The sequence below is a fragment of the Ursus maritimus genome, unplaced genomic scaffold, assembly GCF_017311325.1.
Source record: "Ursus maritimus isolate PB19 unplaced genomic scaffold, ASM1731132v1 scaffold_3, whole genome shotgun sequence".
Lineage (NCBI taxonomy): Eukaryota > Metazoa > Chordata > Mammalia > Carnivora > Ursidae > Ursus > Ursus maritimus.
The window spans coordinates 64,270,068-64,292,454 of record NW_024425563.1 but is presented as its reverse complement, the minus strand read 5'-3'; the positions used below and the strand labels follow the sequence as shown (position 1 = coordinate 64,292,454).

General features: G+C 38.6%; 1 protein-coding gene and 1 long non-coding RNA gene across 2 annotated transcripts in view; one reads left to right on the top strand and one right to left on the bottom strand.

Moving 5' to 3' along the window:
* Positions 1–18,460, bottom strand: part of LOC103658811 — a 175,781-nt gene extending 157,321 nt beyond the window's left edge. Inside the window, exon 1 of the long non-coding RNA XR_005838593.1 lies at positions 13,531–18,460. This is a non-coding gene — a long non-coding RNA (uncharacterized LOC103658811). The remainder of the gene's footprint in view (positions 1–13,530) is intronic.
* Positions 13,097–22,387, top strand: part of GLCCI1 (glucocorticoid induced 1) — a 101,584-nt gene continuing 92,293 nt past the window's right edge. The window contains exon 1 of the mRNA XM_040644246.1: positions 13,097–13,566. Coding sequence (XP_040500180.1) covers positions 13,119–13,566 — 448 coding nt within the window. The 5' untranslated portion in view covers positions 13,097–13,118. The remainder of the gene's footprint in view (positions 13,567–22,387) is intronic.

Genomic DNA, 22,387 nt, shown 5'->3' with positions numbered 1-22,387 from the left:
AGTTTAGTTCTATTTCAGATACATTACTTTTAAATATTCACGGAGACTTGACACATCAGATAGGCAACAGAATACTGAATTTGGAGGAAATGTCTGGGCTGGAGAGATTGATTTGGGAGTTGCCAGCATTTTAGAGTATTTAATGTCATGGGAATGCTTGAGATCACCAAGAAGAAAACAGAAGATAGAGCCCGATTTTTAGAGGGGATTGGAGGAAGAAAAACCCTTGAGGGACACTGAACAAGAAAAGTAGGAGGCAGGGGTGCCTGGGTGGCTCAGTCTTTAAGTGTCTGCCATCAGCCCAGGGTGTGATCCCAGGGTCCTGGGATCGAGCCCCGTGTCGGGCTCCCTGCTCCGCTGGGAGCCTGCTTTTTCCTCTCCCACTCCCCCTGCTTATGTTCCCACTCTCACTGGATGTCTCTCTGTCAAATAAATGAATAAAATCTAAAAAAAAAAAAAAAACAAAAAGAGAAAAGAAAAAAGTAGGAGGCAGAAATACATACTTATCAATAATTACTTTGAATGTAAATGGACTTAATGCTCCAATCAAAAGATATAGGGTGATGAATGGGTAAAAAAGCAAACCCATCTATATGCTGCCTACAAGAGACTCAATTCAGACCTAAAGACACATGCAGGTGTGCCTGCATGGCTCAGTTTGTTGAGTGGCTGACTCCTGATTTTGGCTCAGGTCAAGAGCTCTGGGTCCTGGAATCGAGCCCTGCATCGGGCTCCCCATTCCTCAGGGAGTCTGCTTGAAATTCTCTCTCCCCCTCTCTCTCCGCCCCTCCTCTTGTGCTCATTCTCTAAATAAATAAATAATAAATAAATAAAATCTTTAAAGACACATGCATATTGAAAGTGAAAAGATGGAGAAACATTTATCATGCAAATGGCTGTCAGAAGAAAGCTGGGGTAGCAATATTTTTTTTATCAGACAAAATAGTCCTTAAAGACTGTAACAAGAGACAAAGAAGGACACTATATAATAATAAATGGAACAATCCAATAAGAAGATATAACAATTGTAAGTGTGCACCCAACACAAGGGCACCCAAATACATAAAACAGTTAATAACAAACACAAATGAACTAATTGATAATATTACAGTAATAGTAAGGGATTTTAATACCCCATTTACATCAATGGACTGATCATCCAAACAGAAAATCAACAAGGAAATAGTGACTTTGAATTACACACTAGACCAGCTTGATTTTAAGAGATATATTCAGAACATTCCATCCTAAGACAGAATACACATTCTTTTCAAGTGCACAGAGAATGTTCTTCAGAACAGATCACATATTAAGCCACAAAACAAGTCTCAACAAATTTAAAAAGAGCGAAGTCATACCATGCAGCTTTCCTGACCACAACACTATGAAACTAGAGGTCAACCACAAGAAAAAATCTGGAAAGACCACAAATACAAGGAGGTCAAATACCATGTTACTAAACAACGAATGGGTCCTCCAAGAAATCACAGAAGAAATAAAAAACATGGAGAAAAATGAAAATTAAAACACAATGGTATAAAATCTTTGGGATGCACCAACAGCAGTTCTAAGAGGGAAGTTTATAGCAATACAGGCCTACCTCAAGAAACAAGAAAAATCTCAAACAACCTGATGTTACACTTAAAGAAGCTAGAAAAAGAACAAACAAAACCCAAAACCAGCAGAAGGAAGGAAATAATAAAGATTACAGCAGAAATAAATGATTTAATAAATAAATGATTTAGTTTCTATTATAGAAACAACAACAAAACAAAACCAGAACAGATCAATGACACCAGGACCTGGTTCTTTGAAAAGTTCAGCAAAATTGATAAACCTCTAGCCAGACTCACCAACAAACCAAACCAAACCAATGAGGGAGGACTCAAAATCACAAATGCAAAAAGAGAAATAACAGACACCAGAGAAATACAAAGGACTGTATGATTGTGAAAAATTATATGCCAGAAAATTGGACAACCAAGAAAAAAATGGATAAATTCTTAGAACCATATAACCTACTAAAACTGAAGCAGGAAGAAATAGAAAACATGAACAGATAATCAGAAATGAAATTGTATCAGTAATCAAAAAACTCCCAACAAACAAAAGTCAAGGACCATATGGCTTCACAGGTGAATTCTACCAAACATTTAAAGAAGAGTTTATATCTATTCTTCTCAAACTGTTCCAAAAATAGAAGAGAAAGGAAAGCTTCCAAATTCATTCTATGAAGCCAGCCTTACTCTGATACCAAAACTGGATAAAGGTACCACACACACAAAAAAGAGAGAGAGAGAGAACTACAGGCCAATATTTCTGATGAACACAGAAGCAAAAATCCTCAACAAAATACTAGCAAACTAAATCCTACAATACATTAAAAAAAATCATTCACCACGATCAAGTGAGATTTATTACCAGGATGCAAGGGTGGTTCAATATTCACAAGTCAATCAACATGATACATCACAGGGATAAGAGAAAGGATAAAAACCATAGGATAATTTCAGTAGATGCAGAAAAAGCATTTGACAAAGTACAACATCCATTTATTATAAAAACCCTCAACAAAATAGGTGTAGAGAGAACATACCTCAACATAATAAAGCCTTATATGAAAAACCCACAGCTCACATCACACTCAATGGGGAAAAACTGAGAGCTTTTCCCCTAAGGTCAGGAATAAGACAAGAATGTCCACTCTCACCACTTTTATTCAACATAATACTGGAAGTCCTGGCCACAGCAATCAGACAAGGAAAAGGAATAAAAGGCATCCAAATTGGTAAGGAAGAAGTAAAACTTTCACTATTTGCAAAGGACAGGATACTATGTATAAAAAACTCTTGAGACTCCACCAAAAAAACTACTAGAACTGATAAATGTGTTTGATAAAGTGACAGGATACAAAATCAATGTACAAAGATCCATAACATTTCTATACACTAATGAAGCAGCAAAGAGAAATTAAGGAATAGATCCTATTTACAATTGCACCAAAAATGATAAAATACCTAGGAATAAACTTAAAGAGGCACAAGACCTATACTCTGAAAACTATAAACACTGATGAAAGAAATTGAAGATGACACAAAGAAAGACATTCCATGCTCATGGATTGGAAGAATATGGTTAAAATGTCTATACTACCAAAAGCAATCCACAGATTTAAGCAATCCCTATCAAAATACCAAGAGCATATTTCATAGAACTTGAACAAACAACCCTAAAATCAGAAAAGAATCAGAAAAGACCCAAGTAGCCAAAGCAATCTTGAAAAAGAAAAGCAAAGCTGGAAACATCACAATTCCAGACTTCATTATATTACAAAGCTGTAATAATCAAAATAGTATGCTACTGGCACAAAAACAGACACATAGATTAATAGAACAGAACAGAAAGCCCAGAAACAAACTCACAATTATATGGTCAATAAATCTTCAATGAAAGAGGCAAGAATATGCTATGGGAAAAGACAAACTCTTCAACAAATGGTATTGGGAAAACTGGACAGCTACATGCAAAAGGATGAAACTGGACCACTTTCTTACACCATACACAAAAGTAAACTCAAAATGGATTAAGGACCTAAATGTGAGACCTGAAACCATAAAAATCCTAGAGAGGAGAGGACAGGCAGTAATTTCTCTGACATTGGCCATGGCAACATCTTTTCAGGTATGTCTCCTCTGGCAAGGGAAACAAAAGCAAAAATAAACTATTGGGACTACATCAAAATAAAAAGCATCTGCACAGCAAAGGAAACAACCAACAACACTAAAAGACAATCTACCAAATGGGAGAAGATATTTGCAAACAACATATCCCATCAAGGGTTGTATCCAAAATCTATAAAAAACTTAATAAAACTCAACACCCAAAAAATAGATAATCCAAATAAAAAATGGGCAGAAGACATGAACAGACATTTCTCCAAAGAAGACATACAGATGGCCAACAAGCACATGAAAAGATGCTCAACGTCACTCATCAGGGAAATGCAAATCAAAACTAAAATGAGTGATCACCTCACACCTGCCAGAATGGCTAAAATCATAAACTCAAGAAACAAGTGTTGATGACGATGTGGAGAAAAAGAAACCTTCATGCATTGTTGGTGGGAATGCAAACTGGTGCAGCCACTGTGGAAGACAGTATTCAGGTTCCTCCAAAAAATTAAAAATAGAACTACCTTATGATCCAGTAATCACACTGCTGGGTATTTACCCAAAGAATATGAAAACACTAATTTGAAAGGATACATGCACCCCTGCGTTTATTGCAGCATTATTTACAATAGTGAAACAATCGAAGCTGCCCAAGTATCCATTGACAGAGGAATGGATAAAGAAAGTGTAGTGTGTGTGTGTGTGTGTGTGTGTGTGTGTGTGTGTAATGGAATATTATTCAGCCATTAAAAAAGAACAAAATCTTGCCATTTGCAACATAGATAGAGCTAGAGAATATAATACTGAATGAAATAATTCACTCTGTCAGAGAGACAAATACCATGTGATCTCACTCATATGTGGAATTTAAGAAACAAAAAAACGAACAAAGGTTAAAAAAGACAGCCCAAAAAACAGACTCTTCACTACACAGAACAAATGGATGGTTACCAGAGGAGAGGTAGGTGGGGGGATGGGTGAAATAGGTGCTAGGGATTAAAGAGTACACTTATCATAATGAGCACTGAGTAACGTATAGAATTGTTGACTCATTGTACACCAGAAACTAATATAACACTATATGTTAACTACACTGGAATTAAGTAGGAGTTAAGCAAGCAAGCAAGCAAGCAGACCAGGCAGTTGTAGTTAGACTCCAATAGAAGAGATCTTTTGTCAAGAAGTTGAGCCTGACCAACTATGTTGAAAACTGCTAAAAGTTGGATTAGGATGAGCTCCAAGGAATATTGATTGGGTCTGGCAATATGGAAGCTGTTGACTACATTGATTAGCAGTTCTCAGTGGCATGTGCAGGTAGAAGCCAGATTAAAGTACACTGAACAGGAAATTCGTGCTAACTTGCAGACAATGTTCTCAAGAAGCATTGCTGTGAAGGGATCAGGGAATTAGGGCTGCAGATGGAAAGGGATAAAGCAAGAATCTTTGTTTTGCTTTTTAAAACTGTTCCAATGGAGCTTATTCATACATATTTGGGAATATTCAAGCATTGGATGATGAACAAGAGGGAGGGGAAGAAAGGAAGGAATTTTAATCACAAGTAGAGGAAATGGCTTCTGGTAAGAGAGGGGAAAATGCATCACTTGTAATAGAAAGGAAAGAGAAATTGGGCCAAATGTCAAAAGATTTCTAGACTTGATGGTAGGAATATGCTGGAGTTGTACCAGGAGAGGCAGGTGTGGGGACGATTTTGGATGATTGAAAAAAAGGGATAAGACATAAAATAATCATCTTGCAGAACTGAACATACTGTCAGACTCCTCTCTCTCCTCCCCCTCCCACCAAACGTATCTTCAAAAACACCAAACACTCTCCATTTTATTAAGGAGGGCTTCCTTTCTGCCTTCTTTCCTAGTTAATTTTGTCCTTCATCCTCTTGTCCTTTATTTCTACATTTTTCTCCCTTGTCAACTTCATTTGTGCCCCTGGCTTCAAATACCATATATATGTGAATACCCCAAAATCCACATCTCTGCTGTTCTCAACTTTGCTATCATTTAAAAACTACCTTCAAACATTTTTTTCCTCTTTTTTTTCCTTGTATCTATATGAGATGATCAGTGTTAAACTTATTGTGGTAATCATTTTGAAATACATATTTGTAAATCCAATCTTTATGCTCTATACCTTACATTTATACAATGCTGTGTGTCAGTTATATCTTAATAAGACAAAGAAAAGATTACCTCTGCTTGAATATCCTCTGGTTCTCTTATTTATAGCTGAATTCATAATTATCTTCTCACCAAACCTACTTGTTTTTTTGGCTGCCCTGTTCAAGCCACTAGTATCCTATCAGCATTACAATCCTGAAGCTTCAGAGTTGTCTGACCTACTTTCAAGGTCTATCAGCTGAGAACGTCCATCACTTTCATCTTTTCCTCCTCTCCACATCCTCTGTCATTCCCGTACCTCTCATTACATAAACTCATGTGGATTATTGTCCAAGTCTGCTAAATCGTCTTCCAGTATGCAGTCTCCGATCCAGGTTAAAAAATATCCTTGCGTCAATCTTCATGAAGCACAGCTCCATTCATGTTCTCCCCACCCACTCAAGAATCTGACGGCTCCTCACTGCATACTCTATATAAAGTACAAGCCTCACCTACCAACCTCCATGGCCGGTCATCAACAGATCTAGGTTTTTCTTTCATTAACAATCAGTCAAGGTAGGCGGTCCAATTGTCTCCTAACATATCCTGTGTCTTCCTAATGACAAGACTTACTCATCTTCTTCTTCCTGATGCCTTTCCTCAAAAGTGGTCTTTCCCTCCCAACACTTCCATATTATTTTATTTACATCTCTCCTCTAGAAGACATGTTTAGACATCATTTTTACCTTGATTTGTAGGCATGGCTTTTTGCCTCCGATAGACTACAATTGACCAAAGTGTGAGAACAGATGTGCCCTACAGAGTATACAAGTGTCTGACACACTGAAGACATTTAATAAGGAACTTGATGAGGCCTGCTGCTAGTGATGTGCTATTAAATCTTCATATAGGCCAATTAGATGTATTAGTGAAGGCCTTTTCAATAGGATGGTGAGTAGGACACTGAAAATTGTGTGCTACCCAAAGCTTAAAATAATAAAAGAAACTTCTCTCATCAAGCACTGCTGATGAATTGATTGTACCTTAACGACAGTGCCTCAACTCACTCATGTAGTAAAAAGTAAAATGCAGACACATAAGAGGAAACTAATCCAGAACACATTTTGATCACTCTAAAGTCTCATAAAAAGACAAAATAACACTATGATAATCAAGCATACACAGGATTACTACTGCTCTCGTGCATTGTTGACACCATGTTTGGAACTAAAGCAAACGGAATGCCACAGCCTGGAAAGAGAATATTTGCAGGTTTTTTGGTCCCCACATCTTTAGCCTCTAAATGTCCTAGCTTTGTACAATATAGTCTTTTAGTTAAATGATAAAAGTCAACTTATATATCAGCTTAGGGAATGTGCCCCTGGCATCATTGTTGGCTATAGAAATTGCTGTGGAAATGAAAGCTGAAAAACTGGTGGTTCCCATCACTATTTTCTATCCTTGTAGGAATAATTACATACTTACTCTTTTGATATTTACTCTTTAAAAATAAAATACCCCCTATTTCTATTGCTTCTTTTGAACTTCTTTTAGAAACAAAGCACAGTTTTCCCTATGCAAGGATTTTATGGATATGATGCCCAAAGTACAGGAAACAAAAGTAAAAACAAACAAGTGGAATTACGTTAAACTAAAAAGCCTTCTGCACAGCAAAGGAAATGGGCAAAGGACCTAAAAAGATACTTTTTCCAAAAACGATATTCACATGGTCAGCAGGTACATGAAGAGATGCTCAACATCATTCATCATCAGGGAAATGCCAAGTCAAAACCACAATGAGATACCACCTCATACTTGTTAGAATTTCTGTTTCAGAAAAGACAAGAGATGACAAGTGCTAGAGAGAATGTGAGAGAAGTGAACCCTTGAGCACTGTTGGTGAAAACAGAGTGGTACAGCCACTATGGAAAACAGTATGGAAATTCCTCAAAAAATTAAAAGTAGAACTACCATATAAAATCCCACTTTTGGATATATATCCAAAGAAAATGAAATGAGTATCTCAAAGAGGTTCATTGCAAGAGGTTCATGAACCATGTTCACTGCAGCATTATTTACAATAGCTAAGGCATGGAAACATATATCAATATAACATACACATAATACAATGTAATATTATTTAGTCATAAAAAAGAAAAAATCCTGCCATTTGTGATTACGTGGATGAAACTTGAGGCCATTTTGCTAAGTGAAATAAGTCAGATGCAGAAAGACAAATACTATATACTCTTATGTGCGGAATCTTAAACAAACAAACAAACACTTATGGAACAGAGAACAGATCGGTGGTCACCAAGGGCAGGTGGGTGGGGAGTGAGGGAAATTGGTGAAGGTGGTCAAAAGATACAGACTTCCAATTATAAAAATGAATAAATTCTGGAGCTATAATGTACAGTGAGGTGACTGTAGTTAATAATACTATATTGTATATTTGAAAGTTGCTAAGAAAATTGATTTTAAAAGTTCTCACCACATACATAAATGTAACTATGTGAGGTAAGGGATGTTAAATAACCTTATTGCCTTATTGTGTTAATCATTTGCACTATAGACCTGTAAAGTGCAAAAGCATTACATTGTACACCTTAAACTTACACAATCTTATATTATATCTCAATAAAGCTAGGGAAAAAGAAACAAAGCAAAATTTTTATTATTTACATGAAATGTTGCTTTCTACTTAAATACATTTTTTTTTCAGTTCCTTTATACAGGCCTCTTGGGAATAACTGTTCCTAACGGTGAGAGAGGACTAGAAATCAGCAGATGTCAACCCCTAACTGACCTCAACCCTGTTTCTCTGTCAATTTCACTTGGTTATTCCTTTTTCCTGCAAATTTCAACTGCCTGTTTCTCCATCACCAATTTCACTGTACATTTCCAACCTCTCATGAGCCTCCAACATCCACGAGGACTAATACTTCTCACTTTGCCTGTATAAAGACCAGAATACAAAATATGCTTTCTTTTTGAACACCAACTCCAATGCAAATATCTGTATGGTTTATAGGAGCCACATGGAACATTTTTCTACTCTGTGGCTATATCTTTTCAGCAGATCTACCCATGGTTATATATATTTTTCTGACAAAAGGTACAGTTTTGGTTCAACAAGCATTGGTTAAAATTTGCCAGTCTTCAACAATATTGAGCAAATATTGATTGTCTACCATGTACCAAGCACTGTTGTGAAGATTCAGCAGTTATAAAATAAAAAGTCTTGCTTTCGTAGCTCTTATATTCTAGACAGACAGAACAAAAAATAATTATTATATATAGTAGGTTGGATTGTGATAGGTTTTCTGGGGGAAAAAAAAAGTAGGATAGAGAATAGGAAATGCCTAGGAGTGCTTGCAATTTTAACAAGGGTTTTCAGAAAAGCTCTCATCGTGATGGTGGTGACATCTGAGTAAAGAGCTGGTGGAAATGAAGGAGCAAGCCATGTGGGTATCTGGGGCAAGAACTTTTCAGGCAGAGGGAACACCTAGTGCAAAGGCGCACGTAGGCTGTCACAAGCAGTAAGGAGTATTACTGTAAGCATCTGCCAGGGACAAAAATTCAGGCAAGGCTTTTTTTGTTGTTGCTATAAAGAATCCACCTACAAGAGAGTTTAATCAGCTTAAGATGAACATCAGTGCAGATCTGTTTAGTGTTCTCTCTCAGCCATGACCTCATTGCTAATACTGACAGCCTGGCCTGCCTCTTAGATTTGGATGAACCTTGGATGTGCAGCCTGACAAACCTGGATGAAACCAGAAAAGGCAGGCTTGATAGCTCTGTAGGTCCAATGCTTCTTTACCTCATTTTCTCTCCACATGGGGCTGCATATTAACCATATGAAGCCAGTGATTCCAAGTTTTAACTTAATCTAAAATATGCCCATTACTGTTTAAGAACTAAGAAGTAAATATAATAGAACTCTATCTCACTCTACCTTAGATGAGCTAATGGTGGATTTCTGTCTCACACATAGCCAAGATATGTCTCCTGAGAACAAAGTTAGTTCCTATGCCGTCAAATTGTTTTTTCAATGTTGTTTTCTTCTAGTCAAGGCAACATAGGAAAGAGGTCATTGCTAACATTAAGGCTCATATAGAACTTCCAGAGATTGTCCCACTTATATTCAACCAATAGAAATAATCTGCCCTGGACTTTTTAACATTTTGTTATGTTAGTCACCATATAGCACATCATTAGTTTTTGACGTAGTGTTCCATGATTCATTATTTGTGTATAACACTGCCCTGGACCTTTCTATCCCATAGCTAGCACAGTAGTGTAACAGTGCCCTGCTAGCCAAGCAATCCACACCCCTTCTAAGGGTTTTCTAATTTACTGAGGAGAACATTTTTCTAAAGTTTCTGGTATTCCCTGATAGCCCACTCCCATCCTTGATAAGAATAAAACATTATTAAGAACTCAACAAATGGACATTTGAAAGTAGGGTTTAGTTTATTTTAGCCCACCTTTGATTTGTTTAGAGATTGAATTCTCCAAAGATCTCCATGAAGATCAGTACTTATTTCATGAGAACAAAGGTTTAAGAGACGGCCAAGATTTCTTTGGATGTTCAATCAGCTTCTCTTTGCTAAATAGGTCATGATGACTTTTAAGTAACTGAAAATAGGATTTTAAGATCATAGTAGTTCTGTGTGGGGGTCGTTTAGATTTGCTTTAGATGCCTGGTTTAATTGGCCATGGTAGATCTGAAAGACATAGAAAGCCTTTAAAATATGGTTAGGTCTGTGGTTTTAAGATCCAAATCAAGAATTGATCATTATGACTGTGGCTTGGTATAAATTTAGAATTATTGTAATCTAATGTGTTGAGGTCGTTCCATACTTATATTTAGGAGTGGCCAGAAAGGACATTTCTATAATGAAACTATGCTGTAATCAAATCAACAACTTAGTAATTTACCAGCCTTTTTTTTAAAACTTCATATATTATAATCTGTCAAGGTTTTTGTTTTTGATATTCTAAAAAAGTCATTGCAAAGAAGACACTTACTTTTTCCTCATGAAAGAATGCAATTTCCTAATTAATGAAGAGTCTTTAATTTCAGGTGGAAAAACTAACGTAATAGATCAATTACACCAAATTTGAGAGTATTTACTTTATGTATAACTAAAATACACTGTTATCATGGAAAGAAAAACATAGGTAGTGGGCTATCTTCACTTGTAAAATTTCTTTTGAACTAATTGGAACTTATCTCACACAGGACATTCATGGACCGTTGTAAATACTCTACCAATCATGTAGTCCACAGCTTTAGGCTGTGATGTGCTAGAATAGGGAGCTTACTCACAGATTCAAGTTAGTTCACCCAGGTTGGATTCTTAGCTCCCCAGTTACTAGCTACGTTATCTCAAGCAAGATATTTAACTTTTTTGTGCTTTAGCTGAGAACATAATGGGGATAATAATACTATCTACCTTGTGGATTATAGTAAAGCTAAATGAGTTAACACATAAAACATTCTTAGACCAGTGGCTGGCACGTGATGAATGTTTATTAAATGTTAGCTGTTATTCTAGTGTGTGATAAAGTGAGGAACTACCACTGTTCCTAATGGGAAGTACTGGATGCAATTCTTGAATTTTTATTGGGTTTCATCTACTTTTTACAGAAGCTAGTATGTTTTTGGACTGACAGCACAAGGAAGCAGAGAGGGATGACTCCTCTAAGTGAAACTAAACCCTGCATATAGTACCTAAAATCACAGGAAGCTTGTCAGTGTGGGCAGACACCAAGAGCAAACTAATCTGATAACCTACTTCTCTCTTATAATCTCATGGAAATTAATGGGGAGTATCTGATGTAGACCCTTAAATTAATTGTTTCTGCATAAGGTTTAAAACCTTGGTTTACTGTGGGGTAAACTTAGGTTTTTGATAGTCATCCAAAATCTTCATATCTCTTCAGTTTCACTGCAATATAAAAACTAAATTTACCACAGTGGATTGTTACATTAAGTCTGGTATTTATTTCTCCCAAGAGGTCATCTGCTTCTGGTGAAAGGCAACAGGGTGCCCTCCATTAATATATCTAACGGATGGTGTAATGATGTACAATTCCTTGTTAACCCTTGCAATTCAGTTATTGTCTTGGAACGTAAGATTTGATTCTCTTTTCACAGCATAACTACAAACCTAAGGATAGACTTTTATAAAAATATTGGCCCGTTGTTCAATCCAGATTCTAGACTTGCTTTTGACGCCTTGAAATTCTTTTGATCAATTAGTCTACTTGCCACAAAAACTCACATTACTAAAGTTAAGAGGGGAAGGGATGGATTTTTCTGGTTCCAACTCTAAAACGTGCCAAAAGAACAGGTGTACTTGCAAAGTAAATTTAGCCTTAAGTGTCGTCTATCTCAAGTTGTACAATCGGCGCAGGAGGGTGGAGCCCTCGCAACTGGCTTGCCGTGGTGTGCATGTGTCTTTGGGTGTCGGGGCACACGCAGGACACGCACGGACCCACTTTCTTAGGGCAGCTCAGTCAAACTCTTGCTCTCACCTCAAAGGCTGTCAACTCTCACGCCTCTCCCTGCGCGCACAGCCAGCCCCCTCCTCACTCTTCCACTCCCTCACGCCCCGCCTCCAAAGTAGCACGCACCACATTCATTGGCAAGTGCTCCTCTCACTCCTAGTCTGCAACCAATCTCTCGAGTTTTGGTGGAGAGCGGCGGAGCCAATGGGAACGCTCGTTGCGGCAGCTGCCGGGTCCGAGCGCCGGGAGGCGGTGCCGGGGGCGGGGTGCGGGTGGGGAATCAGTTGCCATTTGGAGTGAGGAGCAGGCGGAGGCGGCGGCGGCGGTGTTTGCGGTGGCGCGGGATCCCCGGAGAGCCAGACACCTCGAGGCCCTTTCCTCCTGTCCCGATCCCCGAAGCAGGGGTTCGGGCCCTCCCTGCAGTTGCCGGGCGATCCCGCGCGTGCAGCCCTGCAAGGCAGCGAGCGGCCCCCGAGCCTGCGTGATCCGGACTGTTGCCCCGTTCCCCTGTCAGCGCGATGCCCGGGGCGGTGGCGGCTCCGGGCTCCTCGCGGCCCCGGTCGTGACCGCCACACCGAGCCCGGCCCGGCGGTTGGGGCCGTTGGGCGTTTGTTTTCGCAGCCTTCCCCTCCCCCCTCGCCGAGGCGGCGGGGGTGCGCGTTGGGAAGGGGGAGCCGAGAGACTCCTCCTCCTCCCCGATACCCCCGCCCCTCCCCCTTACACACTCGCACGCACTATCGCGCCGGCTCCCACACGCTCGCGCGCCTCCCGCTCTGCGCCTCCGTGTCGGCCGGCGTCGTCCCGGGCCCTCGGAGCCACCATGTCCACTGCCTCCTCCTCCAGTTCCTCTCAGACCCCTCATCCCCCGCCGCAGAGGATGCGGCGGAGCGCCGCGGGCTCCCCGCCTGCCGCCCCCTCTGCGGGAAGCGGGAACGGTGCGGGCGGCGGCGGCGTGGGTTGCGCCCCGGCTGCGGGAGCCGGCCGGCTGCTGCAGCCCATCCGCGCCACGGTGCCCTACCAGCTCCTGCGGGGCAGCCAGCACAGTCCCACGCGCCCACCCGCCGCTGCCGCCGCCGCCGCCTCGCTGGGCAACCTCCCGGGCCCCGGCGCGGCCCGCGGCCCCAGCCCGCCCAGCCCGACGCTGCCTCCGGCCGCGGCCCCGACCGAGCAGGCGCCGAGGGCCAAGGGCCGCCCGAGACGGTCCCCCGAGAACCACCGGAGGAGCAACTCACCTGAGAGACGGAGCCCCGGCTCGCCGGTGTGCAGAGGTAGCGAGCCCAACCCTTCCGTCCTCCCGGGCTGCGTCTTCCCCGACGGTTCCCTCCGTGGAAACTTCAGCCTCTCCGGGCTTCTCTTTGCTAGTGCATTATCGAAGGTGTGAAAGTGGCTTTGGGAACCTCACCTCCCTGCGGTCGCTGCGGGGCTTGGAGGAGCGAACTGCAAAGCAACTTTTATTTGACCCACATGCCGCCCCTCAGATTTTATCTTCCATCACTCGCCTGCATCGAAAGGTTTTTCAGTTTGTGAGCTGATTAGCTCACTCATGTGTTTGCTGTTGGTAGCGGGGGAAGGAGGAGCTGGGCGAAACACTTAAAAATACACGCACACGAACTCTGGCAGCAGATAAGGTGGTGGTTGTAATCTACAGCCTCTTTGTGCTTTCCTACAAAGTTCCTAAGGTGTCTGTGACTTCTGGGGTATATATATTTCTTCTTTTTTGGAAGGGTGATGGCATTAGTTATGATAGAAGGATATCTGTTGGGTGTGTAGAGGAGACAGTTTTGGGTATGCAATTGAAGTGTATAGTGTTTTGGTGGGGTTTTTTTTTTTTTTTTTTTTTTTTGGTCTCCTTTTTTTCGACTTTATATAGTCATATGCATCAGAGCAGTACTTCACTGAAAATCGTCTATGCCCAACTCAAGATTTTCATGGTAAATTTCTAAAGACCTATTTGTGGAGTTTGGTCACTTTTTCCTTACATTTTTAAGCACACTTAACAGTTCAGTTGAGCTGTTAAAGGATCTCAAGTTTCTTTTTTGTTAGGTGTCAAAGGTAATGGTGAGCTAGTGGATGCTGTCGGCTTCTCTTAATGTTTTGTGTTTTGGTTTGGTTTTGTTTATGTCTGGGGACACAGTGCATGATCTAGTTGGGTCCTGAGGGAGAAAAGGAAGATTAGCCAAAACAGGGACTTAAAGCTCATAAGGGAGAGTAGAGTAGCTAATATAATTAGATACCAGGCTAGAGCTACAGATGCTGCTCCTGCAGCATTGTGGAGACAACTGATCATACCGAGTGGAAAACTCTCTGCTTGGAAGGGAAACACTGTGGAGCTCTGTACGTTGATGTGGTATGTGGATTTTTTTTTTTAAATGGAGCTTTTTAATGAAAGACTTAGACTTGGAGAAAGTGATTATGTTATGATGGATTGCAGTTTTGGTGTTTTTGTGTTTGTTTATTTTTTTAATATTTCTAGCTGGTAATTAGCATGTTGCTAAGGCACTTGTTTTCAGACCACTTGATGGTGTGGCAGAGTAGGATGTAGTGCAGTGGTATGTGTACATGAGCACCAAGAAATACCTCCTGTAATCTGTATGCACCAGGAGGAATTTGCTCCCCCACTCCTCCCCCAGGTCAAGCCAGCTGCTGCAGAAACTGACATCCTCCAGCAAATCCTGAATGAATGAATGAAAACAACGTGATCGCCCTAATAATGACCACAACTGAACACACATCTTTGGCTGTATTTTATAGAAAAGGCCACCATTTTCTAACAGATTAATGCCATATGCAGCTCCCTTGCACATTTTCTGGAGCTATATGAAATGAGAGGTAAAAGAACGAATAGAAGGCAGCAGTTAGAGAAATTTTGAGTGATTTAACTTCGACAGTGCATAGATTGAGTTTTGGGATTTTCTTTTAGGGACTAATGTAACAGCCATAAAATAACCATTTCAGACTGATTGTGTACAGAGGGTTTTGTGGGCAGAGTAAGAGTAGTTGCTGCAACAATATAATGGCCATCTAGTGCCTCCTCCCCTTTTGTTGATAAACACTAACATCTTACAACACATCATAGTACAACTTGTTTTTCTGCATCCTTCAAAAGCCTTAATTGCTTAAGAATTACATGGTCCATCATAAAGTAGTTTTAATGAAATTTGTGATCAGGCTTAAACTATCCTCTTTGTTGTAGTGTGGCATATCTGAGTTTAATGCAATTTTAATGTAATCATGATGAAAACACTTTTCTGAGTCTGGTTGTGCAGCAAACAGATTTGCATCACCAGAGAGCTTATATTGGGAATAGAAGAGGGTTTTCTGCTGTTTTTAACACCAGGTGGTTTTGTCAGGTTCTTACATTTAAGGGATTTTGAATGCAGGCTCTTTAGCCCCCAGTTCCCTGATTATATTACCTTTATGTTACTTCTCCACATCCAGCCTTGCTCCTCTCTACCCAAATTAAAACTGTGCAACTAATCTATTCTGTTTAGTTAGCCATTTAAAATCCATACCATGAACAGTTGAACAATTTTTCAAACATTATCTACTCAGTTTCTTTTGAATCCTGCGAGGTACTGACTTCAGTGGATTTTAGCCTCCACAGGTCAAGGCTCCTGCCGCCGCCACTGCTGCTGCTGCTGCAGACACTGACATCACTATACTGCATGAATGAAAAACAACAACGTGCTCCATTTCTTGCTCTCCACCTCCTTCCTTTTCTGCACACTCCTCTGTGTGTGTGTGTGTGTGTGTTTAAGATGGTGTTATGCTGCATTTGAAACTACATTTAAAAATGTTAAATTAAGTAGGTGGTGGTTCAAGGGATATGTATTTAGTATAGAGGCATATTGTTTACAAAAAGCTTCAAGTGCTGTGAGCATTTAGACTGGAGGTGACATAACTGAGCATTCAGTATTTTTTTTTTATCTGAACTGGTAGTTATGGAAGAAAATACAGAAGCTTTAAACACTTCTTTGTAATTGTTCTACCAAGAAGAAATTATGAAACAACATGATTTCTAAACATGTTGAATCATTATTATTTCCCTCTTAAACATTTTTAATATGCATATTTATAGGGTTAAGTGTAGTAATAAAGAAATGATACTCAGATTATTTCACAAAGCTGAGGAAAAGCTGAATTCTGTAAAGAGGTGCAATCATATTTTAATATATTAATTTATAAAAGTCAACAAGATGGTAGTTTCCTTTATTTTTGTAACGCAGTTTTAGATAATTTAATAAGGTATCATAACAGAAGATGCATACATCTTTATCTGGAGTTTTACAAATTAAAACTATCTCGTTTATGCATGTGGATCATATTTTTGTTTGTATTTTTAAAATTTCTTTTGTATTTTTAAAACTTCAAGGTTTGTTATTTATATTCATTTCTTTATTTCTGCCATTAGCAAAATGTCACCCTCCCCCTTGTTTCTTTCTGAAGGGTCTTGAAGTGGTGAATGACAAGCTGCTGAATGCATCCTCAGGCTCCCTGTGATGTGTTTGTAATAGATGTAAAATCATAAAGTATTATGCAAATAGTTATTTTTTTGTAATGGTAATACATAAAGTCTACCTTTGAGATAAATAGAACAACTCAAATGAGAATATAGCAGGATGTTAGTGTTAAAAATTAATAATCTGTAAGCTAAAATCATGAGTAATAACCAAAAGAAAATAAAGTTGCTTCTTTCTAAAACCTCAGAGTAAAACCTGTGGGTTTAGAAACATAGCAAATGCTCACAATTTTACTATGCAAGAGAAGATAGTAAGTAGCAACTGCAGATCCTATTGTGGTTTTTTTTGTAAAGATTGAGCATTAGGATGAATTATAAATTCCAAAAGATATAAAATCAGTTGCATTAGAGTACTCTGGATGGAGAATACTGCTTGTTCTTAAGTGTACCAAATCTAGTTTAAAACAAACATAGAAGAGCTTGTAATTTATATGGCTCCTGTTATGGAAAATAGCATGTGTTGATTCCTGGTTTAACATAACATTTATTTAGGCCTACTATGCTAGCAGATTACTAACTCTAGAGTGAAATTTGATTAGAATTCTTCATGATTATTATTGAGAGCTTTATTGTTTTATGCATTAAGAAGTTATTATATTTTAAAAGAAAATACAAAGCCAGCCAGCATGTAATGTTGAATGACTTCATGCAATGTGTGCGTGTATGTCTTTGTGTTTTAATCAATTTGGTTTCAGTTTTTTAATCTTTTCATTAAATTTCCCTTCTTGAGTCATTTTTATGCTATGCTCAGTTTGTGGAATGCAACATTTTTAATTACTTTTTTCCTCCTTACTTTTTTGAGATACTCAGACATTCTCTTCATATAAAGTTACCTCTCAGACTGATATTCTTAGAAATTAAGGTCCTTCCCATGGCACCCTCTTTTAAAATTAATTTTCTTAGAATGCTTAGAAGAACTTGTTTCAAAGCTTTCCTGTACTTGAGTAAAAATAGTTGAAAGTTGTGGGGGTTTTTTTGTTTTGTTTTTTCCCTAAAATGACAGGTTTCAAATACTGATTTTTGGGAAAGGTTTTAGGCCTTTGAGAACTGCACTAAGTATCAGCAGCATTGATTATTTAGCTTTTCCCATCAATTATGGTGCATAAGATTTCTACTTCACTTAAATGAGTGAAATTATAAAAGTTATTTGTTCTTAAACTACTGTCTTATGTTCAAAGATGATATTCCTCTCAAATACTGTACGCTAAGTATATTGAGTATCACACACCTAAGATATATAAAAGCACTTTGGTCAGTTTAACTGTATAGTTTTGTGTGTATATATTGAGCCAAAAATTATTTTGTTTACAGTACTTTTTACAGAAGGACACATCATTCACTGCAGTGTACATTTCTTCAAGGATTTAATGCAAATTAGGAATTATGCATTGGGAAATGCTGAAGGGTAATGACATGCTTGTGGTCTTTATTTTATTTGTGATAATGCAGACTAAATATGAATAAGAAAACAAAGAAATAATTGGGCTCCATGGCAATGAATAACAATGGAAATAAATGGTAATGTTCAATAAATGGCTAATACGAGAAGGTTTTTCTTAAGTCTGAAATTTAAACAAATTTCTAGAAACCTGTTTTATCCAAACTTTCACATGTTGCTAATAGTCTGCCAAAGAGTATATACTGACAGTCATGATATTCTTTTTTTTTTTTTTAATTTTTTTTTTTTAAAGATTTTATTTATTTATTTGACAGAGATAGAGACAGCCAGCGAGAGAGGGAACACAAGCAGGGGGAGTGGGAGAGGAAGAAGCAGGCCCATAGCGGAGGAGCCTGATGTGGGACTCGATCCCAGAACACCGGGATCACGCCCTGAGCCGAAGGCAGACGCTTAACCGCTGTGCCACCCAGGCGCCCCAACAGTCATGATATTCTTAATTCTAGTTCAGTCTTTTCTCCAGTGCTTAAATTGCTGGACACCACCACCAAGACAGGCTTTTCCACAGCACCTGTACCTGGTGCTGTTGTCTTTTGTCTTCAATATATAATTTTGTTATTACATGATAAGGAAAACAAACCACTGATGCTGTTTCTGTCCTTTATACTTGTATTTTAATAAGAGGTTGAATTTGAGACTGATAGTCTTTTAATTGAGTTTGCCAAAAGTGGAGGAAAGAGAGAACACTACTCATCTGTTAATATGGAGAGCCTAAGGAACTGGTGGAAGAGCCAGAAGTTCCTTCCACCCTTTATCTGGACCCCTTAAGTGGACCACGATTCCACCCATCATCCAGCTGATTCTGAAAGAATAAGCTTTATGCTTATTCTGCAAAACAGATTAAAAAGAAAATAAGGATTTTACTTAAATTGTGAACAATTGTAGAGAAAAATACTTCTCCAGTATTTCAGTTTAGTAGGGACAAACATGGCAGATACCCTTAATTAGTGTTGTTTACTTCAAATGAATGTTATTGAGGCAAACAACAGGAGGAGGTAAGTTCATGAATACCTGAGTAACTTCCCCTATGTTATGTTGTGTCTCTAGTTGTAGGTAGAAAGGAAGAAAGCATTTTAGTGCTTTTTATATACTAGGTAATATATATGTTCATTTGTAAGAAAGTGCATTTGAAGTGCAAATCTTCTGATTCCAAATCTAGTGCTTATTTCACAAAACTATCCCGTTGCTCCTAACTCAAAAAGACTCAGATATTGGTGACCAGCTGTGATTTCTGAGCTAAAAGAATTACTAAAGAATAGGTTTTCTGTTTTCACAGCACTGTTACACTGTGCTAGGCTATGCTTTGACATTTTCAGAATGTCTAAACATGTAAGACACAGAATGGTGAATGTAACTGGAATAGGATATATATGGATTGGGCATATTTCTCCATTTGTTCTTAAAGAAAAGTATAAGCATGTGTGAGAGAGGGCAAGAAAGTGAGAAATCCTTCTTCCTGAGGGCTCAGGGATATGAACTTGACTGTTTCTGACCCTCCTCCCATCTAGAATTTGTGCTGTCCTTGAATCATAGTGAGAAGTACTTTTCTCCACGAATGTTAAAAGTTAGTTACACATGGTGGTAAACTAATGAATGCTTCAGGAATCACTAAGCAGAGACTGGTCTCAAGTTATTGTCTCAGCAACTGGTGCTAGGTTAATTCAGCCCTCCCAAGAGCTAACTAGTTATCACTACAATTTGTGGGTTTGAACTGTGAAGGTTTGTAACTTAATGAAGTGCTGCCATGGTGCACCTTAATGATGGCTCACCAAAAATAAGGATGAATGAAAGAAACTAGTGAAACCCATTATTGTGTGGCATAGTCAGTGTCCAAAATTGTCTTGCAAGTCATTAGAACTAAGAAATCTACTAAACATCTGAATGTTTCATGAACCGCTACAACTTGCTGCCTAATGCTACTAAAGATCAAAAATCTACCACCTACTGACAGTAATAACTCCTTATTTAGCCAGTATAACCATAGGGAGAACTTTCGTGAATAGTCCATATAGGTAATTTTAACTTTTACGTTACTAAAAAATAAATTATTTGATGAAATATTTTCTGAAAGTATCGTGCATTTGTTTTCTTAAGCAGAACAAACAACATAAGTGATCTTGTGACTTATTTAGCTTTATTAATACTTATATACCTAACAAAATAATTATTATAGAGAGTATTGAATATAAGATTGAATGAGCATTGACTGACAACTAGAGTTGCCCTATAACTGATTCTATAAATTTGCTTTTGGGATTGTCTTTTTTTTTTTTTTTTTTTTTTTAATAGAGGGAGAGGGAGAATCTTAAGCAGGTTCCGTGGCTGGCAGGGAGCCCGATGCGGGACTCAGTCTCATGACTCTGAGATGAAATCAAGAGTTGGATGCTTAACCAACTGAGCCACCCAGGAGCCCCGGAATTATCTTTTTTCTGATGAAGGTGGAACGAAGCAATGTGTGGCTATGTTATTCCTTAATAGAATAACCTAGCTCTTTTCTCCAGAATTGTCACATTAAAGGCCAAATTATTTTCTAAATGGTACTAAGAGTCTCAGAAACAAAAAGGTATACTGGAAAATACTGAGAGACTTGGGTTCTATTTCCAGTTTTAACATTTGACTTACAGCAAGTCACCATTTCTTGGCATTTTATTTTCTCTATCTTAAAGTGAGAGGTGGGATTTTTAAGATTTTGGTTATGTAGAGAAAAAATTCTGAAAGGAAAAGTAAAGTTACTAAACTGGATAATTTTTTAAGTATCCCCCCCAGCTTTATTGAGGTATGACTAAGAAATACCTTAGAAATAAAATTGTGTACATTTAAAGTGTACAGTATGGTTTTATGTATGTATACACTGAAATGATTACCACAGTCAAGCTAATTAACACATCCATCACCTCACATGGTTACCTTTTGGTTTGGTGTGTGATGAGAACATTTAAGATCTACTCTTGGCAAATTTCAAGTATACAATACAGCATTATTAACTAGAGTCACCGTGCTATATAGTATTCATCATTATTTACCCAGAACTTGGTCATCTTATAATTGAAAGTTTGTACCCTTGACCTGTGTCTTCCCATTTCTCTTACCTGCAAGACCCCGGAAACCACCACTGTACTCTTTGCTTCTATAAATTTGACTTTTTTAGATTCTGCATGTGAGATCATACAGTATTTGTTTTTCCATGTCTGGCTTATTTTATTTAGTACAGCATTCTCCAGGTTCGTCTGTGTTGCCAATGGCAGGATTTTCTTCTTTTTTTTAAGGGTGTGTAATATTTGTGTGTGTGTGTGTGCGTGTGTATGTGTGTGACATTTTCTTTAAACATTCCTCCATCAATGGACATTTATGTTATTTCTATATCTTGCCTTTGTGAATAATGCAGTGAATGTGGGAGGGCAGATATCTCTTTAAGATACCGATTTCATTTCCTTTGGATGTATATATCCAGAAGAAGGATTGCTGGATCATATGACAGTTCTATTTTTAGTGTTCTGAGGAACCTCTATACTGTTTTTTTTCCCTCCAGTATTTTTTTAAAATTCAAATTAGTTAACATATAGTGTAGTATTTTCAGGAGTAGAATCTAGTGATTCATCACTTACATATAACACCCAGTGCTCATCACAAGTGCCCTCTTCAATGCCCATCACCCTTTAATATATTCCCCCACTCCCCTCCCCTCCAGCAAACCTCAGTTCTCTATCTTTAAGAGTCTCTCGCCTCCCTTTTTGTTTTTATCTTAATTTTTCCTCCCCTTTCCCTATGCTCATCTGTTTTGTTTCTTAAATTGCACAGATGAGTGAAATCATATGGTATTTGTCTTTCTCTGACTGACTTATTTCTCTAAGCATAATACACTCTTGGTTCAATCCATATCATTGCAAACGGCAAGATTTCATTCTTTTTGATGGCTGAGTAATATTCCATTCTATACACACACACACACACACACACCCCCCACATCTTTTTTATTCATTCATCAGCCAATGGACATTTGGGGTCTTTCCATAATTTGGCTGTTGTTGATAGTGCTGCTATAAACACTGAGGTGCATGTGCCCCTTTGAATCAGTATTTTTGTATCCTTTGGATAAATACCTAGTAGTGCAATT